The 20,898-nt window shown below is 42.0% G+C and overlaps 1 protein-coding gene across 1 annotated transcript; it reads right to left on the reverse strand.

Moving 5' to 3' along the window:
• Positions 1-10,312: 10,312 nt before the first annotated feature.
• On the reverse strand, positions 10,313-20,898 carry LOC120038184 (GTPase IMAP family member 8-like). The gene is made up of 5 exons (XM_038984044.1): positions 20,817-20,898; positions 19,190-20,002; positions 18,936-19,093; positions 16,237-16,463; positions 10,313-11,270 (listed from the first exon to the last, which is right to left on the reverse strand). The coding sequence occupies exons 1-5, from the start codon at positions 20,896-20,898 to the stop codon at positions 10,313-10,315; spliced, it is 2,238 nt and encodes a 745-aa protein (XP_038839972.1).

Raw genomic sequence — 20,898 nt, forward strand, 5'->3', positions numbered from 1 at the left:
ATAAACATCAGCTGTTACAGAGTTATAAACATCAGCTGTTACAGAGTTATAAACATCAGCTGTTACAGAGTTATAAACATCAGCTGTTACAGAGTTATAAACATCAGCTGTTACAGAGTTATAAACATCAGCTGTTACAGAGTTATAAACATCAGCTGTTATAGAGTTATAAACATCAGCTGTTACAGAGTTATAAACATCAGCTGTTACAGAGTTATAAACATCAGTTGTTACAGAGTTATAAACATCAGCTGTTACAGAATTATAAACATCAGCTGTTATAGAGTTATAAACATCAGCTGTTACAGAGTTATAAACATCAGCTGTTACAGAGTTATAAACATCAGCTGTTATAGAGTTATAAACATCAGTTGTTACAGAATTATAAACATCAGCTGTTACAGAGTTATAAACATCAGCTGTTACAGAGTTATAAACATCAGCTGTTACAGAGTTATAAACATCAGCTGTTACAGAGTTATAAACATCAGCTGTTATAGAGTTATAAACATCAGCTGTTACAGAGTTATAAACATCAGCTGTTACAGAGTTATAAACATCAGCTGTTATAGAGTTATAAACATCAGCTGTTACAGAGTTATAAACATCAGCTGTTACAGAGTTATAAACATCAGCTGTTACAGAGTTATAAACATCAGCTGTTACAGAGTTATAAACATCAGCTGTTATATAGTTATAAACATCAGCTGTTATATAGTTATAAACATCAGCTGTTACTGAGTTATAAACATCAGCTCTTACAGAGTTATAAACATCAGCTGTTACAGAATTATAATCATCAGATGTTATAGAGTTATAAACATCAGCTGTTACAGAGTTATAAACATCAGCTGTTACAGAGTTATAAACATCAGCTGTTACAGAGTTATAAACATCAGCTGTTACAGAGTTATAAACATCAGCTGTTACAGAGTTATAAACATCAGCTGTTACAGAGTTATAAACATCAGTTGTTACAGAGGTATAGACATCATCTGTTACAGAGTTATAAACAAAAGTTGTTACAGAGTTATAAACAAAAGTTGTTACAGAGTTATAAACATCAGCTGTTACAGAGTTATAAACATCAGCTGTTACAGAGTTATAAACATCAGTTGTTACAGAGTTATAAACATCAGCTGTTACAGAGTTATAAACATCAGCTGTTATAGAGTTATAAACATCAGTTGTTACAGAGTTATAAACATCAGCTGTTACAGAGTTATAAACATCAGTTGTTACAGAGTTATAAACATCAGCTGTTACAGAGTTATAAACATCAGCTGTTACAGAGTTATAAACATCAGCTGTTAGAGTTATAAACATCAGCTGTTACAGAGTTATAAACATCAGCTGTTACAGAGTTATAAACATCAGCTGTTACAGAGTTATAAACATCAGCTGTTACAGAGTTATAAACATCAGCTGTTACAGAGTTATAAACATCAGCTGTTACAGAGTTATAAACATCAGTTGTTACAGAGGTATAGACATCAGATGTTACAGAGTTATAAACATCAGCTGTTACAGAGTTATAAACATCAGTTGTTACAGAGTTATAAACATCAGCTGTTACAGAGTTATAAACATCAGCTGTTACAGAGTTATAAACATCAGTTGTTACAGAGTTATAAACATCAGCTGTTATAGAGTTATAAACATCAGCTGTTACAGAGTTATAAACATCAGCTGTTACAGAGTTATAAACATCAGTTGTTACAGAGTTATAAACATCAGCTGATCCAGAGATACAAAACATCAGCTGTTACATAGATATTAAACAGTATTAAAGCAATCACTACAGTCAAAATATCATTAGTAATCAATTACATCAAACAGTAGTTGTAAACCATGGGTGTCAAACTCTGGCCAAATTTGGCCCGCGGGGTAATTATATTTGGCCCGCGAGACAATACCAAATTACTACTAGAGCTGGCCCGCCGGTATTATACAGCGCATTCACCGCTAATACTACGAATCCCATAATGCTCTGCTGTTGTTTTCGCGCGCCAATCAGGACAGGACCCAGAAACGCCCTCTCCTCTGTGACAGTAGTCATAGCAACATAGACGCTACAACTGTCAGCGCGCTATCCCTTCCCAAAAATGGCGAAAAGAAAAGCAGAAAACAGGAGCTTTCTGGACAAGTGGGAGGCAGAATATCTGTTTACATATGTAAAAGACAAACCTGTTTGTCTTGTTTGTGGAGTCAACGTGGCTGTAAGTAAGGAGTACAACATTAGACGACACTATGAAACGAAACACCATGACAAATACAAGGACCTGGACATGACTCAAAGGAGCCAGAAAGTAGAGGAGATGAAAATAAGTTTGGTTTCACAACAGAATATGTTCAAAAAAGCCACATCACAAAGTGAGGCTGCTGTAAAGGCTAGTTATATAGTGGCAGCAGAGATCGCAAAATCAGCCCGGTCCTTTAATGAGGGAGAGTTCGTGAAAAAGTGCATGATGAAAGTTTGTGACCTCGTATGCCCAGAGAAAAAGCAAGCATTTTCAAACGTGAGCCTGAGCAGGAACACAGTAGCTGATCGCACATGTGATCTTGCCACCAATCTGTATGACCAGCGGATGGAAAAGGGAAAAGATTTAGAGATTCAGAGCCTGAGCCCAGACATTGATGAACTAGCATCCAAGAAGAGATGCCAGGTATCTGGCTTGGGCACATCAGATTAGATCAGTGTGCAATAATTAACGTTTTCTTTGTGCACTTTTTCTTGCTACAAGGCATGGGCTTGAATGGTTGATTGATTTATTATCATTTTATTTGTAAAATTATTAGCCAATGGAAAAAGTTTATTTTGGTATTTAAATCAGAAGGCTGCAAATAGAAAAGAGGCATACGATTTTTATTTAAATTTTATTTATTTAATAAATGAATGCCATTGATGTGTTTTTTCGTTTGAAATTCGATTTTGCATGTCTCCACTATTAAATTATATATTGTATGGTAATAAGTGATGCTTGTTCCATATTCAATGTTAAAGCAAAACTTGTTTGGGTCCATATTAAAAGGTTCATTTGTTCAATGTTGGCCCGCGACTTTGTTCAGGTTTTACATTTTGGCCCACTGGGTATTTGAGTTTGACACCCCTGTTGTAAACAAATCAGATCAGACAGTGTCCACAGAATGTCATCACTATAATACAACAGCGAATAATCAGTGTCCTCGGTTTCTGAACTTTGACTTTCAGTAACTTACTCTGGTGTCATTTACTATAAACACTGCAGATGTCAGCTCAAAATGTCTAACTGGCCTTCTCTGAGTTCTATCTGGTCTTCTCTGAGTTCTATCTGGTCTTCTCTGAGTTCTATCTGGTCTTCTCTGAGTTCTATCTGGTCTTCTCTGAGTTCTATCTGGTCTTCTCTGAGTTCTATTTGGTCTTCTCTGAGTTCTATCTGGTCTTCTCTGAGTTCTATCTGGTCTTCTCTGAGTTCTATCTGGTCTTCTCTGAGTTCTATCTGGTCTTCTCTGAGTTCTATTTGAACTTCTCTGAGTTCTATCTGGTCTTCTCTGAGTTCTATCTGGTCTTCTCTGAGTTCTATTTGGTCTTCTCTGAGTTCTATCTGGTCTTCTCTGAGTTCTATTTGGTCTTCTCTGAGTTCTATCTGGTCTTCTCTGAGTTCTATTTGGTCTTCTCTGAGTTCTATTTGGTCTTCTCTGAGTTCTATTTGGTCTTCTCTGAGTTCTATTGCTCTGGTGTCATGTATTATGTCAACAGATATGAGAACAAACCATAACAAGTCTAGTGACTATAAACCCGCACCTTGAGTGTCACATATAGAACACTGTATATAATGTGTATTAAAGAAACGTTATATATGCTAAATATTGTGATGATCACTCTATACTAAATATGAGATTTAGGGAACTTACATTTCCCCATTGGCTTTGTGTTGTGGGAGGTACCTGTGAGGTTTGTCCCAAAAGGCACCCAGTACACTTTATAGTGCACTAGGGTCCTGGTGAAAAGTATTGTAAAGGGAATAGGGTGCCATTTGTGACACATCCCACATGTGCTGATGTGTTTCAGACAGTCCTTCCTATTTAGATACCTGTCTCTTACCACATGTGCTGATGTGTTTCAGACAGTCCTTCCTATTCAGATACCTGTCTCTTACCACATGTGCTGATGTGTTTCAGACAGTCCTTCCTATTTAGATACCTGTCTCTTACCACAGGTGCTGATGTGTTTCAGACTGTCCTTCCTATTTAGATACCTGTCTCTTACCACAGGTGTATGAAATGTCTGCTTTGTTCTGCAGTCATCAACATGATGCACTGACTTCCCTCACGGTCCTTGTCATCACGAGGTGTGTTTTGATGGAATGATGTCCTTGTCATCACGAGGTGTGTTTTGATGGAATGACTTCCTTGTCATCACGAGGTGTGTTTTGATGGAATGATGTCCTTCTCATCACAAGGTGTGTTTTGATGGAATGACGTCCTTGTCATCACGAGGTGTGTTTCTAATGTCATTTCCAGTAAAAGTTGTGGCAACAAAGCGTGTGAACCCGGATCCTATTTCTTTGTGTGTAACAGTCAGTTTAGCTTACGAAACATTTGCTTAGTAACCGGACACCAATGTGATCTGTTGGACAAAACGTGATCTGTGAAAGACTTACTATATTTACACAACCCTTGTGATAAGGATATATGTGAGGGTTTTTAAATCAGGATAAATCCTCTTATCTGTTCGAGCTCATTAATGATAGAATGTTCATATGTGACCCGATTCAAGAAGCTGGCACTACTTCACTGCTTGTTTGGCAGAAATGCCTTAAAAACTAACTTGAATGCCATCTGCAAATACGAGCTCAGTCGGTTTAGCCACGGAAAAAGACAGGAACCTTCCCGTTAGCCATGATTGGCTGAGATAATGCGTGGGCTGGATATGCCAAGAGATGAGTTCGGATTGGTTTGCCATGTAGCATGCTTCTGTCTATAACGTGAACTGCTCAGTATTTTCACATAGCATACATGGCTACATATGTATATAGCTACATGGCATACCAATCCGAACTTATCTCTTGGCAGCCCATCCATTATCTCAGCCAATCATGGCTTTCAATCATCTTTAAAAAAAATTATAACGTTAGCAATGGACTGCTCTCAACAACATTGCTGCCTTGAATTCAGCAGACGCTATAGACAAAGATCAGTGGGGGAAAGTTGTGATGGACTACTACTACGCTCAGTGTGAACTGGAGTCACAATGATAATAGTCATTGACTCAAAGCAGTATTTCAAACGTTGCTTGTTAGGGGAGGTAGTTGTAGGAACGTTGGAATGGTTTAGTCGGCTTCCTCAATAGTTGGTCCAGATGATCCACCGCCTGCAGGAGCGGCGAACACCAGCACCAGGGAATACACCAGTCATGCCTTCAGGCATACCACCAGCACCGGGGAATCCACCAGTCATGCCTTCGTTCATACCACCAGCACCGGGGAATCCACCAGTCATGCCTTCGGGCATACCTCCAGCACCGGGGACCACCAGCCATGCCTGGTGGTCATGCCATCAGGCATACCACCGGCCATGCCATCAGGCATACCACCTGTGGACAATACTTTTTTAATGGTTAGCTCAGAATAAGACCTTCCAATAGTTCTTTATACATTTTTTATTTATTAACTTTTACTTATTGAGGGTAGCCCAATTGAGACCAGGGTCTCATTCCCAATGGTGCACTGAATACAAACATTTTCTCCCAAACAGGAAGGAAAACTAACATGACAAATAGAACAAGGAGAATAAAAATAAGCACAAAGAACAAACTCAACACCACAATTTCAAGATATGAAACCACCACAATCAATCGAAAGAACTGCAATCCGCCTCCCGAGTGGCACAGCGGTCTAAAGCCCTTATCGCAGTGCTAGGGGTGTTGCTACAGACCCGGGTTCGATCCCAGGCTGTATCACAACTGGCTGTGATCGGGAGTCCCCATAGGGCGGCACACAATAGGCCGGCATCGTCCGGGTGAGGTGAGGGTTTGGCCGGGGGGCTTTACTTGGCTCATCACGCTCTAGCGACTCCTTGTGGCGGGTCGGGCGCCTACAGGCTGACCCCGGTCGTCAGTTGAATAATGTTTCCTCCGACACGTTGGTGCGGCTGGCTTCCGGGTTAAGCGGCGGGTGTTAAGAAGTGCGGTTTGGTGCGTCATGTTTCAGATGGCGCATAACTCGACCTTCGCCTCCCGAACCCATTGGGGAGGTGCAGCGATGAGACAAGATCGTAGTTGTGGAGAAAAAAGGGGTAAAATACAACTTTCATTGAAATAATTCAACACCAGAGTCCTAACCTGCACTAGAGGCTCCAGGGAAACAAGATGCAAGGAATTGTGTAGGTTATCACAACAATGGGGCAATAAAACTAAAGGAGGATTTACCTAACCTGCACTAGAGGCTCCAGGGAAACAAGATGCAAGGAATTGTGTAGGTTATCACAACAATGGGGCAATAAAACTAAAGGAGGATTTACCTAAATGGTGGAGACCAGAGGGACCTCAAGAGTTAACTAATCTTACGAGCGGCTTTGGTGGCTCCTTCCTTCATACATTAGTAACAAAGTTAGGTACGTTGGAAGCTGCTGTAGTAGAGCTTTGTAAACAAAAAGGGAGTAATAAAGTGATCTACAGGACTTTAATGTGGGCCAGCCAACCTTTTAATACAGGATGCAGTGGTGAGTATTAAAACTGTCACCTGTGATAAAGCAAAGGGCACTATGGTAGATGGCATGCAAAGGTTTAAGAGTAGTGGCTGCTGCAATCTGGTAAATGGTGTCACCATAGTCAAGAACTGTCAGGAAAGTTGACAGTACAATCTGCTTCCTGCTATTTAGGGAGAGGCAAGATCTAGTCCTAAAACAGAAGCCCACTTTGCATACAGATGAATTTGACAAGTTATAACAGATAAACCAATAGTATTTATATTAATATTAAAGAGAACAGGTCCCAGTACCAGGAAACTAGACTTGACACCATCAGAAATCACACATTGAGTCCTGTCTGACAGATCATTTTCAAACAACTTTCAACAAGCCTGATCCAGGCCTATTTCAGTCAACCTTTGAATGAGTGTGTCACGCTCTGACCTTAGTTATCTTTGTTTTCTTTATTATTTTGGTTATGTCAGGGAGTGACGAGGGTGGTTTGTTTGGTTTTTGGATTGTTTTAGCAAGTCTAGGTGTTTATATGTCTATGGTTGCCTAGATTGGTTCTCAATCAGAGGCAGCTGCTTATCGTTGTCTCTGATTGGGGACCATATTTAGGTAGCCATATTCCTTGGGTAGTTTGTGTGTTCTTATTCTATGTTTAGTTGCCTGTCTGCACTTCTCATATTAGCTTCACGGTTCGTTTTGTTGTTTTGTTAGTTTTGTTCAGTGTTAGTTCTTTCACTAAAGAAGTATGTACGCTTACCACGCTGCGCCTTGGTCTCCTGTTTATGACGACCGTGACAGAGTGTGATGGTCAACAGTGTCCAAGTTTTTATAATGTTTCTGATCAAAGGAATTGAACATCTAAAACAAGTGTAGCAGCTGAACCTGCTCTGTCCAGGTCTAACACCTGATTGGTTCACATTAAGAATAGATGGGATTCTAACACCTGATTGGTTCACATTATGAATAGAGTGAGAAGTTAAAAAAGTTCTTAGTTGACATTTCCCCAGGGATTCTAGAACTTTGGAAAGGCAAGATAATTGGCAAATTGTACGGTAGTTATCTAAGTCAGAAGGATCTCCTCCTTTATGTAGGGGGAGGACATGTCCTGCTTTACAGTTCTTAAGGACATCACCAGAAACAACTATCAAGTTATAATATATAGTTCAATGGTTCTGTGATAACTGGTGCAGAGTAAGAAGGATTATGTGAATCAGCTCTGGATATATATATATATACACTCTTTATCATAACACATAGAACATCATAGACATCAAATGGGGAAATGAAGATACAGTCTGTGAGTCTGTTAGTGCATCGTTCTCTACAAGGTCATGTGACTAGGGGACTCTAGTAGAATGATATGCATTTTCAGAGTTTATCCTTTCTAATAATTGTCCAGCTGAAGATAAATGGTTATTAAAGTACCACACATGTAAATGTATTCTAGTATGGGACCAGAGGCTGTCAAACCCTGCTGGGACAACAAGGGAAAGGGGGATACTAGTCAGTTGTACAAATGAAATGTGTCTTCCACATTTAACCCTTCAGAATCAGAGAAGTGCAGAGGGCTGCCTTAATCAACAGCCACGTCTTCAGCACCTGGGGAACAGTGGGTTAACTGCCTTGTTCATGAGCAGAACAACAGATGTATACCTTGTCAGCTCAGGGATTTGATCCAGTAACCTTCCAGTAACTGGCCCAATGCTCTAATGTCTTGGCGCTCTGCCAACCCCAAGGGGGAGGAGTTGTTTAAAATCTTTTACCACTCTACAGAAGTTAGCATATATAGCAAGTATGTTATAGAGATCAGTCCTTTCAGGAGCCCAGATCATTTATTTATAAATCCCATCATTGGATGGTTTGGTAGTTGGGTTTCCCAAGGGACACTATAGGCTAACATAGCTGACCTGAGTTGTAAATATAAACAAAAAGAGTTGCCTGGTAATGTGTATGTATCTGGTAATGTGTATGTATCTGGTAATGTATATGTATCTGGTAATGTATATGTATCTGGTAATGTATATGTATCTGGTAATGTGTATGTATCTGGTAATGTGTATGTACCTGGTAATGTGTATGTATCTGGTAATGTATATGTATCTGGTAATGTGTATGTATCTGATAATGTATATGTATCTGGTAATGTGTATGTATCTGGTAATGTATATGTATCTGGTAATGTGTATGTATCTGGTAATGTGTATGTATCTGGTAATGTGTATGTATCTGGTAATGTGTATGTATCTGGTCATATGTATGTATCTGGTAATGTGTATATATCTGGTCATGTGTATGTATCTGGTAATGTGTATGTATCTGGTAATGTGTATGTATCTGGTAATGTGTATGTATCTGGTAATGTGTATGTATCTGGTAATGTGTATGTATCTGGTCATGTGTATGTATCTGGTAATGTGTATGTATCTGGTAATGTGTATGTATCTGGTAATGTGTATATACCTGGTAATGTGTATGTACCTGGTAATGTGTATATATCTGGTAATGTATATGTATCTGGTAATGTGTATGTATCTGGTAATGTGTATGTATCTGGTAATGTGTATGTATCTGGTAATGTGTATGTATCTGGTCATGTGTATGTATCTGGTCATGTGTATGTATCTGGTCATGTGTATGTATCTGGTCATGTGTATGTATCTGGTAATGTGTATGTATCTGGTAATGTGTATGTACCTGGTAATGTGTATGTATCTGGTAATGTATATGTATCTGGTAATGTGTATGTATCTGGTCATGTGTATGTATCTGGTAATGTGTGTGTATCTGGTAATGTGTATGTATCTGGTAATGTGTGTGTATCTGGTAATGTGTATGTATCTGGTAATGTGTATGTATCTGGTAATGTGTATGTATCTGGTAATGTGTATGTATCTGGTAATGTGTATGTATATGGTAATGTGTATGTATCTGGTCATGTGTATGTATCTGGTCATGTGTATGTATCTGGTCATGTGTATGTATCTGGTAATGTGTATGTATCTGGTAATGTGTATGTATCTGGTAATGTGTATGTATCTGGTAATGTGTATGTACCTGGTAATGTGTATGTATCTGGTAATGTATATGTATCTGGTAATGTGTATGTATCTGGTCATGTGTATGTATCTGGTAATGTGTGTGTATCTGGTAATGTGTATGTATCTGGTAATGTGTATGTATCTGGTAATGTGTATGTATCTGGTAATGTATATGTATCTGGTAATGTATATGTATCTTCCAAATCTTGGAATGTTCTCAAACCGATACTGTCCATGATATCGGCATGGTTACGGATTCCACATTAGGACCATTGGGGAGATGCAAATGGGCACCCTCCAGATAACAAAGCATTAGTGTGAAATAATTGCCAACATCTGATCTGAGGCTTTTGGCCATTCTTTTTTCTTAATCATTGTTGGGGAAAAACTGGATCCAGATCAGATGTTGGGTACTATATTTATTGAATAGTATATGAATCTAATTCATTAAAATGTCAAATTTGGCCACAATAAATTTGCTTATTTCTCAGAGATCAAATTACATTTATATTATGTAACACAATAATTCATCTTAATTTTATATTATATAACACAATAATTCATCTTAATCTGAGATGGTGGATGTGGAAATCTTATTCCTTCTGGTCTTCTGAGTTGGAACTACCTGAGGTGAAATAGGTGCCCATGCACTGATAACCTTTTAGAGCGGCTAATGCAGCCCCTGCTGCTAACGACCATGGAGAGCTGAACATGGCTCCCAACCCCAATGCAGCCGTACTGGCAAGTGCTGACCACTTGCAGTCATTCAATTTTTCTTCTCTTCTTCTTCTTTCTTCCTCTTCTTGTCTCCTCTCTCTCTCTCTCTTCGCCTCTTCCTGTCTCTTCCTCTCCTCCTCCTCTTCGATCTTCCTCTGGGCCTCCTGGTACATCTCATTGGTATAGGGTTGTCCTCCATTCTTCTCCACCATCTCCTCTATTTTCTTCAGCAGCTCTGGGACCTGAGTGTTGTCTTTTCTCTTGTCATTGATTAGGGAGTGATATCTGCCCCCACAGATATTGATGAGTTTCCGTAGCTCTTTGCTCTCAGCCAGAAACTCCTCCACTGATTTTCCCTTCAGTTGATCTCCATGTGTGAACAGCAAGATGGTGTACATTGAGGCTTCTTCTCCAAAGTTGTCCTGGATCCACTTCACAGTGTTCTGCTCCTCCTCTGTGAACCTCCCCAGTCTGATCACCAGCAGGAAGGCGTGGGGTCCTGGGACTGACTGTTCTATACACCTGACTATTTCACTTTCCATCTCTTCTTCAGACAGTTTTGTGTCATAGAGCCCCGGGGTGTCGATGACATCAATCTTCCTCCCATCCACCTCCCCACTCTGTTTCTTACACTGAGCAGTCACAGACACTGGAGAATCCTCCGCTTTAAACACCTCTGTCCCCAGGATGGTATTTCCTGTTGCACTCTTCCCTGCTCCAGTCTTCCCCAGCAGAACTATCCTCAGGTTAGAGGGCTGCCCTGAAACTGTGGAAACAGACAAGAAATGATTGATTTTGTAATAATATTTTAAGATAAATGCACAAGGCAGAGGACTAAAGGCCAAGAGGACTAAAAGAGTCCTAACGATCAATGGAAATAGTGTTTTTTCTGTAAAAGCAAATTATTGATCAATGGGTCAGAGACATGGGAGGAATTTGTCTAGACATTGAGCCTGAAATAGGCCATTGGCCCAGTTTTATTGCAAGGCATTATGATTGGTCAACCACACGCTAGGCTTGCGTTATAAAACTACATCCCGTTCCTTTGTTCTGTGGAAAGAATCACTGAGGACAGGGGAGAATGAACATCTACCTCTCAGCATAACATCTATGATTTGTCCTCCTTGAGTAAACCTATTTGTCTCCCGCTGATTTGCTTTGGGGTCTGTGTTATTGAAGAGTAACATAAACTGCTAACACTAATAGTGGGTGTTTTGATAAAAGGCTACTGAAAACTCTGTGTAAGTCCATGCATATATATATATGTGTGTGTGTGTGTGTGTGTGTGTGTGTGTGTGTGTGTGTGTGTGTGTGTGTGTGTGTGTGTGTGTGTGTGTGTGTGTGTGTGTGTGTGTGTGTGTGTGTATGTGTGTGTGTGTGTGTGTGTGTGTGTGTGTGTGTGTGTGTGTGTGTCTCTGTGTGTGTGTGTGTGTGTGTGTGTGTGTGTGTGTGTGTGTGTGTGTGTGTGTGTCTCTGTGTGTGTGTGTGTGTGTGTGTGTGTGTGTGTGTGTGTGTGTGTGTGTGTGTGTGTGTGTGTGTGTGTGTGTCTCTGTGTGTGTGTGTGTGTGTGTGTGTGTGTGTGTGTGTGTGTGTGTGTGTGTGTGTGTGTGTGTGTGTGTGTGTGTATGTGTATGTGTGTGTGTGTGTGTGTGTGTGTGTGTGTGTGTGTGTGTGTCTCTGTGTGTGTGTGTGTGTGTGTGTGTGTGTGTGTGTGTGTGTGTGTGTGTGTGTGTGTGTGTGTGTGTGTGTGTGTGTGTGTGTGTGTGTGTGTGTGTCTGTGTCTTTCCTGGTTGAGGGTTGACGAGACATTAACTGTCCTAGATGTGTGGGGACTATGAAGAGCGTAATGATATGTGGTATAACTGTAGAGGTAACAATCCTAGATGTGTGGGGACTATAAAGAGAGTAATGATATGTGGTGTAACTGTCCTAGTTTTGTGGGGACTATAAAGAGAGTAATGATATGTGGTATACCTGTCCTAGTTTTGTGGGGACTATAAAGAGAGTAATGATATGTGTTACAACTGTCCTAGATGTGTGGGGACTATAAAGAGAGTAATGATATGTGGTATAACTGTCCTAGATGTGTGGGGACTATAAAGAGAGTAATGATATGTCGTGTAACTGTAGAGGTAACAATCCTAGATGTGTGGGGACTATAAAGAGAGTAATGATATGTGGTGTAACTGTCCTAGATGTGTGGGGACTATAAAGAGAGTAATGATATGTGGTATAACACTCCTAGATGTGTGGAGACTATAAAGAGAGTAATGATATGTGGTATAACTGTCCTAGATTTGTGGGGACTATAAAGAGAGTAATGATATGTGGTATAACTGTCCTAGATTTGTGGGGACTATAAAGAGAGTAATGGTATGTAGTGTAACTCTCCTAGATTTGTGGGGACTATTTCTCGTTGAATAATGAAGCAGTATGAATAAATTCATCAAAATAACTTTTTTAAATTAAAATATGTCAATCATTTTTTTTAAATGTTGGTAACACATTGTATAAAAGTGATAATTCCCTGGAAGCTGGTGTTTGGAGGAAATATTGACACTGTGGCATAGTTTGCAACACCTAACAACACCCTTGCCTATAACACCGGCTTGTCGGGCATCATCACTTAATTATATATTTTTTATCAGCAATTTGACTTTAAAAAAATTGTAATGCTATGTGGTATAACTGTCGATCAACACAGTACATTCCCTTCTCATGTCAACATAAGGTAGTTAAGTAGAATTCTCACTTTTGTCTCCTGTTGTGACTGTTTTCAGAGTTAGGTTTTGTTTTCCCTGTAACTAGTTACTTCTAGCCGATGGAAGAGCGTTGCTAGGCAAAACTAATTAAATTCAGGACAGGCAGAGGCTGAAATATGATTGGGTGTAGCTGTAATCAACCTCCTCCTGACAAATTAACCCTGTCTGTCTGCCCAGAATCAGAAGGTAGCCCACATCTCTGACTAAAATGAAATGTGCCTGACACCTTTAGGGGAAAAGGTATATGAATGTTTTATTTTTTTACACCATTTTTAAATGTAACTATGTAGTTGTCTAGCCTGGTCCCAGATCTGTTTGTGGTCTTTCCAACTCCATTGATCACTATCAAGCCATGACAATGAGTGACAATGAGTTGTAATGATAGCACACACAGACTGGTACTCAGGGTATTGGTTGCCTAGGTCTTCTAATGTAATCATTGTACATCATTTAGTTAGTAAGGTAGTTAAGTTGAATATTCACTGTAAGTGTAATTGCACAAATCTGTTAACTGTTGTCGCCTGCTGAGAGGTGAAGCTATAAGTCTGAATTCTGATTGGGTGTTGCTATTATCAAGCTCCTCCTGACAACTCAACATTGGCTGTCTGCCCAGAAACTCAGAGCCCACAGCTCTGAGTAAAATGACATGTGTCACACACAGACACCATCTTGAGGGGGAAAGGTTGAATAAAATAAAAATGCTATAGGAAATGTAAGTATAAAGTTGCCTAGCCTGGTCAAAGATCTGTTTGTACTCTTTTCCAACTACTGCTCAGTGGCACCCTCAGCAGGGTCTGAAATAAACTTTTTGGGACACACCTCGGGCATCTATTTTACTCCAGCTGTGTTAGGTTAACTCAGTCTCTACCTGAGGCTCTACCTCTGTCCCTACAGTAGACCTACACCAGTGGATATCAACCAGGACTCTGTCTCTACAGTAGACCTACACCAGTGGATATCAACCAGGACTCTGTCCCTACAGTAGACCTACACCAGTGGATATCAACCAGGACTCTGTCTCTACAGTAGACCTACACCAGTGGTTCTCAACCAGGACTCTGTCCCTATAGTAGACCTCCACCAGTAGATATCAACCGGGGCTGGTAGGACCCCTGGGGGTACTTGGCCTTTCCAAAGAGAGTACTTGAGAAGACTCATGAGGCTTACTGGTAAAATCACATGACCTGGTTCTTCAGCATTAATCCGGGCAGACCAAAATGTACTTGGTGGTACAGTAACCGAAAAAGGTTGAGAAACACTGGCTTTCTTATTTAGTGTTGTGTTCAAGGTCACCACTAGAGGGACCCATCAGACCAGAGAGTGTTGTGTTCAAGGTCCCCACTAGAGGGACCCATCAGACCAGAGAGTGTTGTGTTCAATGTCACCACTAGAGGGACCCATCATACCAGAGAGTGTTGTGTTCAAGGTCACCACTAGAGGGACCCATCAAACCAGAGAGTGTTGTGTTCAAGGTCACCACTAGAGGGACCCATCAGACCAGAGAGTGTTGTGTTCAAGGTCACCACTAGAGGGACCCATCAGACCAGAGAGTGTTGTGTTCAAGGCCACCACTAGAGGGACCCATCAGACCAGAGAGTGTTGTGTTCAAGGTCACCACTAGAGGGACCCATCAGACCAGAGAGTGTTGTGTTCAAGGTCACCACTAGAGGGACCCATCAGACCAGAGTGTTGTGTTCAATGTCACCACTAGAGGGACCCATCAGACCAGAGAGTGTTGTGTTCAAGGTCACCACTAGAGGGACACATCAGACCAGAGTGTTGTGTTCAAGGTCACCACTAGAGGGACCCATCAGACCAGAGTGTTGTGTTCAAGGTCACCACTAGAGGGACCCATCAGACCAGAGAGTGTTGTGTTCAAGGTCACCACTAGAGGGACCCATCAGACCAGAGAGTGTTGTGTTCAAGGTCCCCACTAGAGGGACACATCAGACCAGAGTGTTGTGATCAAGGTCACCACTAGAGGGACCATCAGACCAGAGTGTTGTGATCAAGGTCACCACTAGAGGGACCATCAGACCAGAGTGTTGTGTTCAAGGTCACCACTAGAGGGACACATCAGACCAGAGTGTTGTGTTTAAGGTCACCACTAGAGGGACACATCAGACCAGAGTGTTGTGTTCAAGGTCACCACTAGAGGGACACATCAGACCAGAGTGTTGTGTTCAAGGTCACCACTAGAGGGACCCATCAGACCAGAGTGTTGTGTTCAAGGTCACCACTAGAGGGACCATCAGACCAGAGTGTTGTGTTCAAGGTCTCCACTAGAGGGACCCATCAGACCAGAGAGTGTTGTGTTCAAGGTCACCACTAGAGGGACCCATCAGACCAAATCGGAAAAAGAGCCAAAGAACAATGATGAGTTCAGTTGTTATATAGTATTTATTATAAACTCCTCACAATAGCTTGCATTAATTTTCATAAATGTTTTTCCTTCAGAAATCATTTTGTGTAAAAACAAAAGACAGTCTGACCTAAACAAGTGACAGAGAAGTTTACACTACTGTTTGTTTGTAGATTTTTTCAGAAAAAATGGATTCTTCACCCGAATATGAATCTTTAGTTGCTTTCCCCTCCCTATAAGAAATCATTAGCTGTGGTTACAATCAGTGAAATGCATCCTGCTGCCAAACCTAATTATAATCGCTACTGATGTTGTCGGCAACTCAATTGGTGACACAAGCTCTGCTGTTCCAGCGATTAAAAAACAAGTTCCTGCCTTTGCTACGGCTTTCCCTAACTTTTCAATCTTTCTCCAACTGTCTGTCTGTTCTTGGGCTCTCAGAGCTTCCTGATACATCCCACTGGTGTAGTACTGTCCCCCATTCCCCTCCACCATCACCTCTATCATCTCACTGGTGTATTACTGTCCTCCATTCTCCTCCACCATCTCCTCTATCATCTCACTGGTGTAGTACTGTCCTCCATTCTCCTCCACCATCACCTCTATCATCTCACTGGTGTAGTACTGTCCTCCATTCCCCTCCACCATCTCCTCTATCATCTCACTGGTGTATTACTGTCCTCCATTCCCCTCCACCATCACCTCTATCATCCCACTGGTGTAGTACTGTCCTCCATTCCCCTCCACCATCTCCTCTATCATCTCACTGGTGTAGTACTGTCCTCCATTCCTCTCCACCATCTCATCTATCATCTCACTGGTGTAGTACTGTCCTCCATTCCTCTCCACCATCTCATCTATCATCTCACTGGTGTAGTACTGTCCTCCATTCCCCTCCACCATCTCCTCTATCATCTCAGTTGTGTAGTACTATCCTCCATTCCTCTCCACCATCTCCTCTATCTTCCTCAGCAGTTCGGTGTCCTGAGAGCGATCTTTTGTCTGGTTGTTGAGAGAGTGATTTCTAAATCCACAGATGTTTATAAGATCCTGAAGCTCATCGCGTTCTCCCACAAACTTCGACTGATTAAAATGTAACTGATCTTCACCAGTGAATAATAGAATAGTATATTTTGAAGGCTGCCCTGAATCTGTAAACCAAACATGAAAAGTCAAAATTAAAATGAAAGCCATTGGTTTTAAATTAAGAGTAATTCTAGAATAGTATATTTTGAGGCTTCTTCTCCAAAGTTCTCCTGGATCCACTTCAGTGTTCCTCTCTTCGTCTATGAACTTTGTCAGTCTGATCACCAGCAGCAACGTGTCCTGGCTTGTCTATACATCCATCTCACTCTTCATTGCCTTGTGTCAAAGAGACCAGGGCCCGGTTTCCTAAAAAGCTATGTTCATTGTTAGAACCTTTCACAGGAGCATTGTTAAATCTCTGAGCTGTGGTGACTGCAACTGTGCTGTCAGACTGTACATTCATAAATTCAGAGCATTTCTAGTTCAGAGTGCACACCGGACGCTCTGGCCGAGGAGTAGGGTTGATCCGAACATTCTGACCTCACAACTGCAGTCAAGCACCCAAGCTAACTGGCTAACATTGGCTAGCTACTTCCAGACACATAATGAGAGAACACCCCACTCTGACCATTTTACCCACCCTAGCAGAGCTGGTTAGGCTGTTTTCTTATTATCGAGAGCGTTGGTGACTGTAACTGTGCTGCTGGCAACAATTTAATTTCGCATATTTGCCGACAACGGCCATATTCAATGGGTGTTGAGCGTTCGTAAATTCATAAGTTATTTTGCTCTCTCTGGCACACTGAGACTAGAGTGCTCTGAAATCGGAGTAGATTGCCAGACTGAATTTACGAATGCACCCGAAATGTTTACTTCCATAGTGGAGTCTTTTGTTAAGACATGTAGATAGGTAAACAATGAACCATAATCCCAACTCATGACGTTACCACCCTGCATGAATCTGCAGATATCTAACCAAACAGGTTCAATGTTAGCTAGCTAACATTAGGCTATAGCTAGCCAAGCAAATAGCTCTTTCTGTCACAATTAGAAACGTGTAATATCTCAAAATGTAGCTAGCTAGACAATTTTACAAGTATACATGATTTATGTTTGGACGCGTCTCCTGTCGGATGCCATGGTTGCCCTTAGTTTGAAGATTTAATCCGTCGACAGGTGTTTTCCCCATCTCCTTAGAATTCATACTCGAATTCCACTGATTTCAAAACTCAGTCCTCCAGAAAGTGGAGAGCAACACTAATGCAGTTTTAAGGCACATGAAAGTTCACATGTTCGAGAAGGCATTTCTACCCCAAAATGCATTTTAATAAATGCAGGGAGGGAGAACACCGATCAGGGAGGGAGAACACAGATCAGGGAGGGAGAACACAGATCAGGGAGGGAGAACACAGACCAGGGAGGGAGAACACAGATCAGGGAGGGAGAACACAGATCAGGGAGGGAGAACACAGACCAGGGAGGGAGAACACAGACCAGGGAGGGAGAACACAGACCAGGGAGGGAGTACACAGACCAGGGAGGGAGAACACAGACCAGGGAGGGAGAACACAGACCAGGGAGGGAGAACACAGACCAGGGAGGGAGAACACAGACCAGGGAGGGAGAACACAGACCAGGGAGGGAGTACACAGACCAGGGAGGGAGAACACAGACCAGGGAGGGAGAACACAGACCAGGGAGGGAGAACACAGACCAGGGAGGGAGAACACAGACCAGGGAGGGAGAACACAGACCAGGGAGGGAGTACACAGACCAGGGAGGGAGAACACAGACCAGGGAGGGAGAACACAGAACAGGGAGGGAGAACACAGAACAGGGAGGGAGAACACAGACCAGGGAGGGATGGTAGAGGGAGAAGACAGACCAGAGAGGGAGGATAGAGGGAGAACACAGACCAGGGAGGGAGGGTAGAGGGAGAACACAGACCAGGGAGGGAGGATAGAGGAAGGGTAGAGGGAGAACACAGACCAGGGAAGGAGAACACAGACCAGGGAGGGAGGATAGAGGGAGTACACATTTTTTCTGAACAGACTCCTATGTTATTATCCCTGAGCCTCTGAATGATAAACATGTTATATAACTGATCATATTAGAAAGTGATGAACAATCCCTGATGGTTGTCATTGTACAGTATTAATCAACTGCTACTACTTGACATTAAGATGAGGAAGAGAGTGGTGCTTCACACTGCCACCTCTTCCTCATCTATACTTACTGAGAATCTTGAAAATGTTCAACTACATCTTCAACCACCTCTTTTGCAAGTACAGCAATTCCGACTGGAATTGCTGCTGGTCCTGCTACCACCGCTGTGACAACAGTTGCTACCAATCCCACAACTTTTCCCCATCGGTCCTTTGACTTCTTCTTCCTCATCTCCTCTTGTCTCTCCTCCTGGTTCTTCCTTTCCTCCTCTCTCGCTTCGTCTACCTGTTTCCTGATCTCCTCCTGGTTCTTCCTTTCCTCCTCTCTCGCTTCGTCTACCTGTTTCCTGATCTCCTCCTGTTTCTTCCTCTCCTCCTCTCTCACCTTCTCTTTACGTTTCCTGATCTCCTCCTCCAGTTTCTCCTTCTCTTGCTTATCTCTCTTCTCCTCTTCCTGTTTCTTCCTCTCCTCCTCTCTCGCTTCATCTACCTGTTTCCTGATCTCCTCCTGTTTCTTCCTCTCCTCCTCTCTCACCTTCTCTTTACGTTTCCTGATCTCCCCCTCCAGTTTCTCCCTCTCTTGCTGTTCTCTCGTCTCCTCTTCCTGTTTCTTCCTCTCCTCCTCTTCTTTGATCTTCCTCTGAACCTCCTGGTACATCTCGTTGGTGTAGTGTTGTCCTCCATTCTTCATCACCATCTCATCTATCTTCTTCAGCAGCTCTGTGACCTGAGTGTTGTCATTCTTCTTTTTATTATTGAAGACATGATTTCTTCCCTTAAAGACTTTGACGAGTTTCATAAGCTCCTCACTCTCACTTAGAAAGTCCACCATCGATTTGTCCTCCAGCTGGTCTCCACCGGTGAACAGAATGATGGTGTACTTTGAGGCTTCTTCTCCAAAGTTCTCCTGGATCCACTTCACAGTGTTCCTCTCCTCCTCTGTGAACCTCCCCAGTCTGATCACCAGCAGGAAGGCGTGGGGTCCTGGAACTGACATGTAGATGGCCTTTTCTATTTCACTTTTCATCTCTTCTTTAGACATTGTTGTGTCATAGAGCCCCGGGGTGTCGATGACATCAATCTTCCTCCCATTCACCTCTCCACTCAGTTTCTCACAGTGATCAGTCACAGACTCAGGGGAGAAGTCTTCTTTAAATCCCTCCGTCCTCAGGATGGTGTTTCCTGTTGCGCTCTTCCCTGATCCAGTCTTCCCTACCAGAACAATCCTCAAATCAGAGGGATGCCCTGAACCTGTGAAAACAGACAAGAAGTGCTTGAGTTGATAGTGATTGTCTTGATGAAAAGCTAATGAAATGTGTGTGTGTATCAGGCATGTGCTCAGATAGGGATCTACCTGTGCAGAGCACATGCCCCTTTGTCCCTACAGTCTTTCTTCTGGGTTGTAATATAATTTTAAAATACATTTTTCTATCATTGTTTTTCGGAACCCACTACTCGCAAGTTGTTGTCAAGTACATCACCCCCCACCCCATCCGGGTTGCACCTGTTTACTGCTCTGTAAGGAGACTGCACCTGCCCAGTATCCAAACATGGATGGTTTGAGAGACCTTAGCATTTGTTTCACACCTGATTTAGCCTACATCATCATCATCATCATCACCATCCATATTCAGTCTGATTTACTGATAGGAGCAGAGAGAGAGAGAGGAAGAAAATACTTCAGTATGATTGGCTGATAGGAGCGTAGAGAAGAAGAAAAGACAAAGGTAAATTACAATCAGTAAAATAAATAAAACTAACCAGCAAATGAACATCAATCATCAACATAAATGATCAGCTGATAGCCCGCCCTCTTTTCCCCATGTCAATCATGTCTTTAGGAGGCACTGAACTAGTTTGTTTACAGTTTGTATTGGAATAAATCGACCTATTTAAACATGTTACATTTACACCACAGTGGCATTTAGTATTTTCTAAATTTCGTCCTTTTTTCATTTTGAGCACCTGCCCCCTGAAAGGTCTGTGCACGGCCCTGGTGTGTGTATGTGCACGGCCCTGGTGTGTGTACGTGCATGCATGTATATGTGTACGCGGGGGTGTGTACCTTGGCATTGACCAGTGAAGGCTTGCAGACAGAGTGTCAACAGGAACAGAATCTTCAGAGTCCCTCCTCTTCTTCGTCCCAT

The sequence above is a fragment of the Salvelinus namaycush genome, unplaced genomic scaffold, assembly GCF_016432855.1.
Source record: "Salvelinus namaycush isolate Seneca unplaced genomic scaffold, SaNama_1.0 Scaffold21, whole genome shotgun sequence".
NCBI classification, from domain to species: Eukaryota; Metazoa; Chordata; class Actinopteri; order Salmoniformes; family Salmonidae; genus Salvelinus; species Salvelinus namaycush.

What these genes read in the sequence shown, in the direction of transcription:
- LOC120038184 (XM_038984044.1), bottom strand. Translation starts at nt 20,898, where the DNA reads ATGGGACGAAGAAGAGGAGGGACTCTGAAGATTCTGTTCCTGTTGACA. An exon ending in CTTCACTGGTCAATGCCAAG is followed by an intron (nt 20,003 to 20,816) that starts GTACACACCCCC and finishes CTGTTTTCACAG; the next exon opens with GTTCAGGGCATCCCTCTGAT. An exon ending in GGGGAAAAGTTGTGGGATTG is followed by an intron (nt 16,464 to 18,935) that starts GTAGCAACTGTT and finishes ATGATAGAGGAG; the next exon opens with ATGGTGGAGGGGAATGGAGG.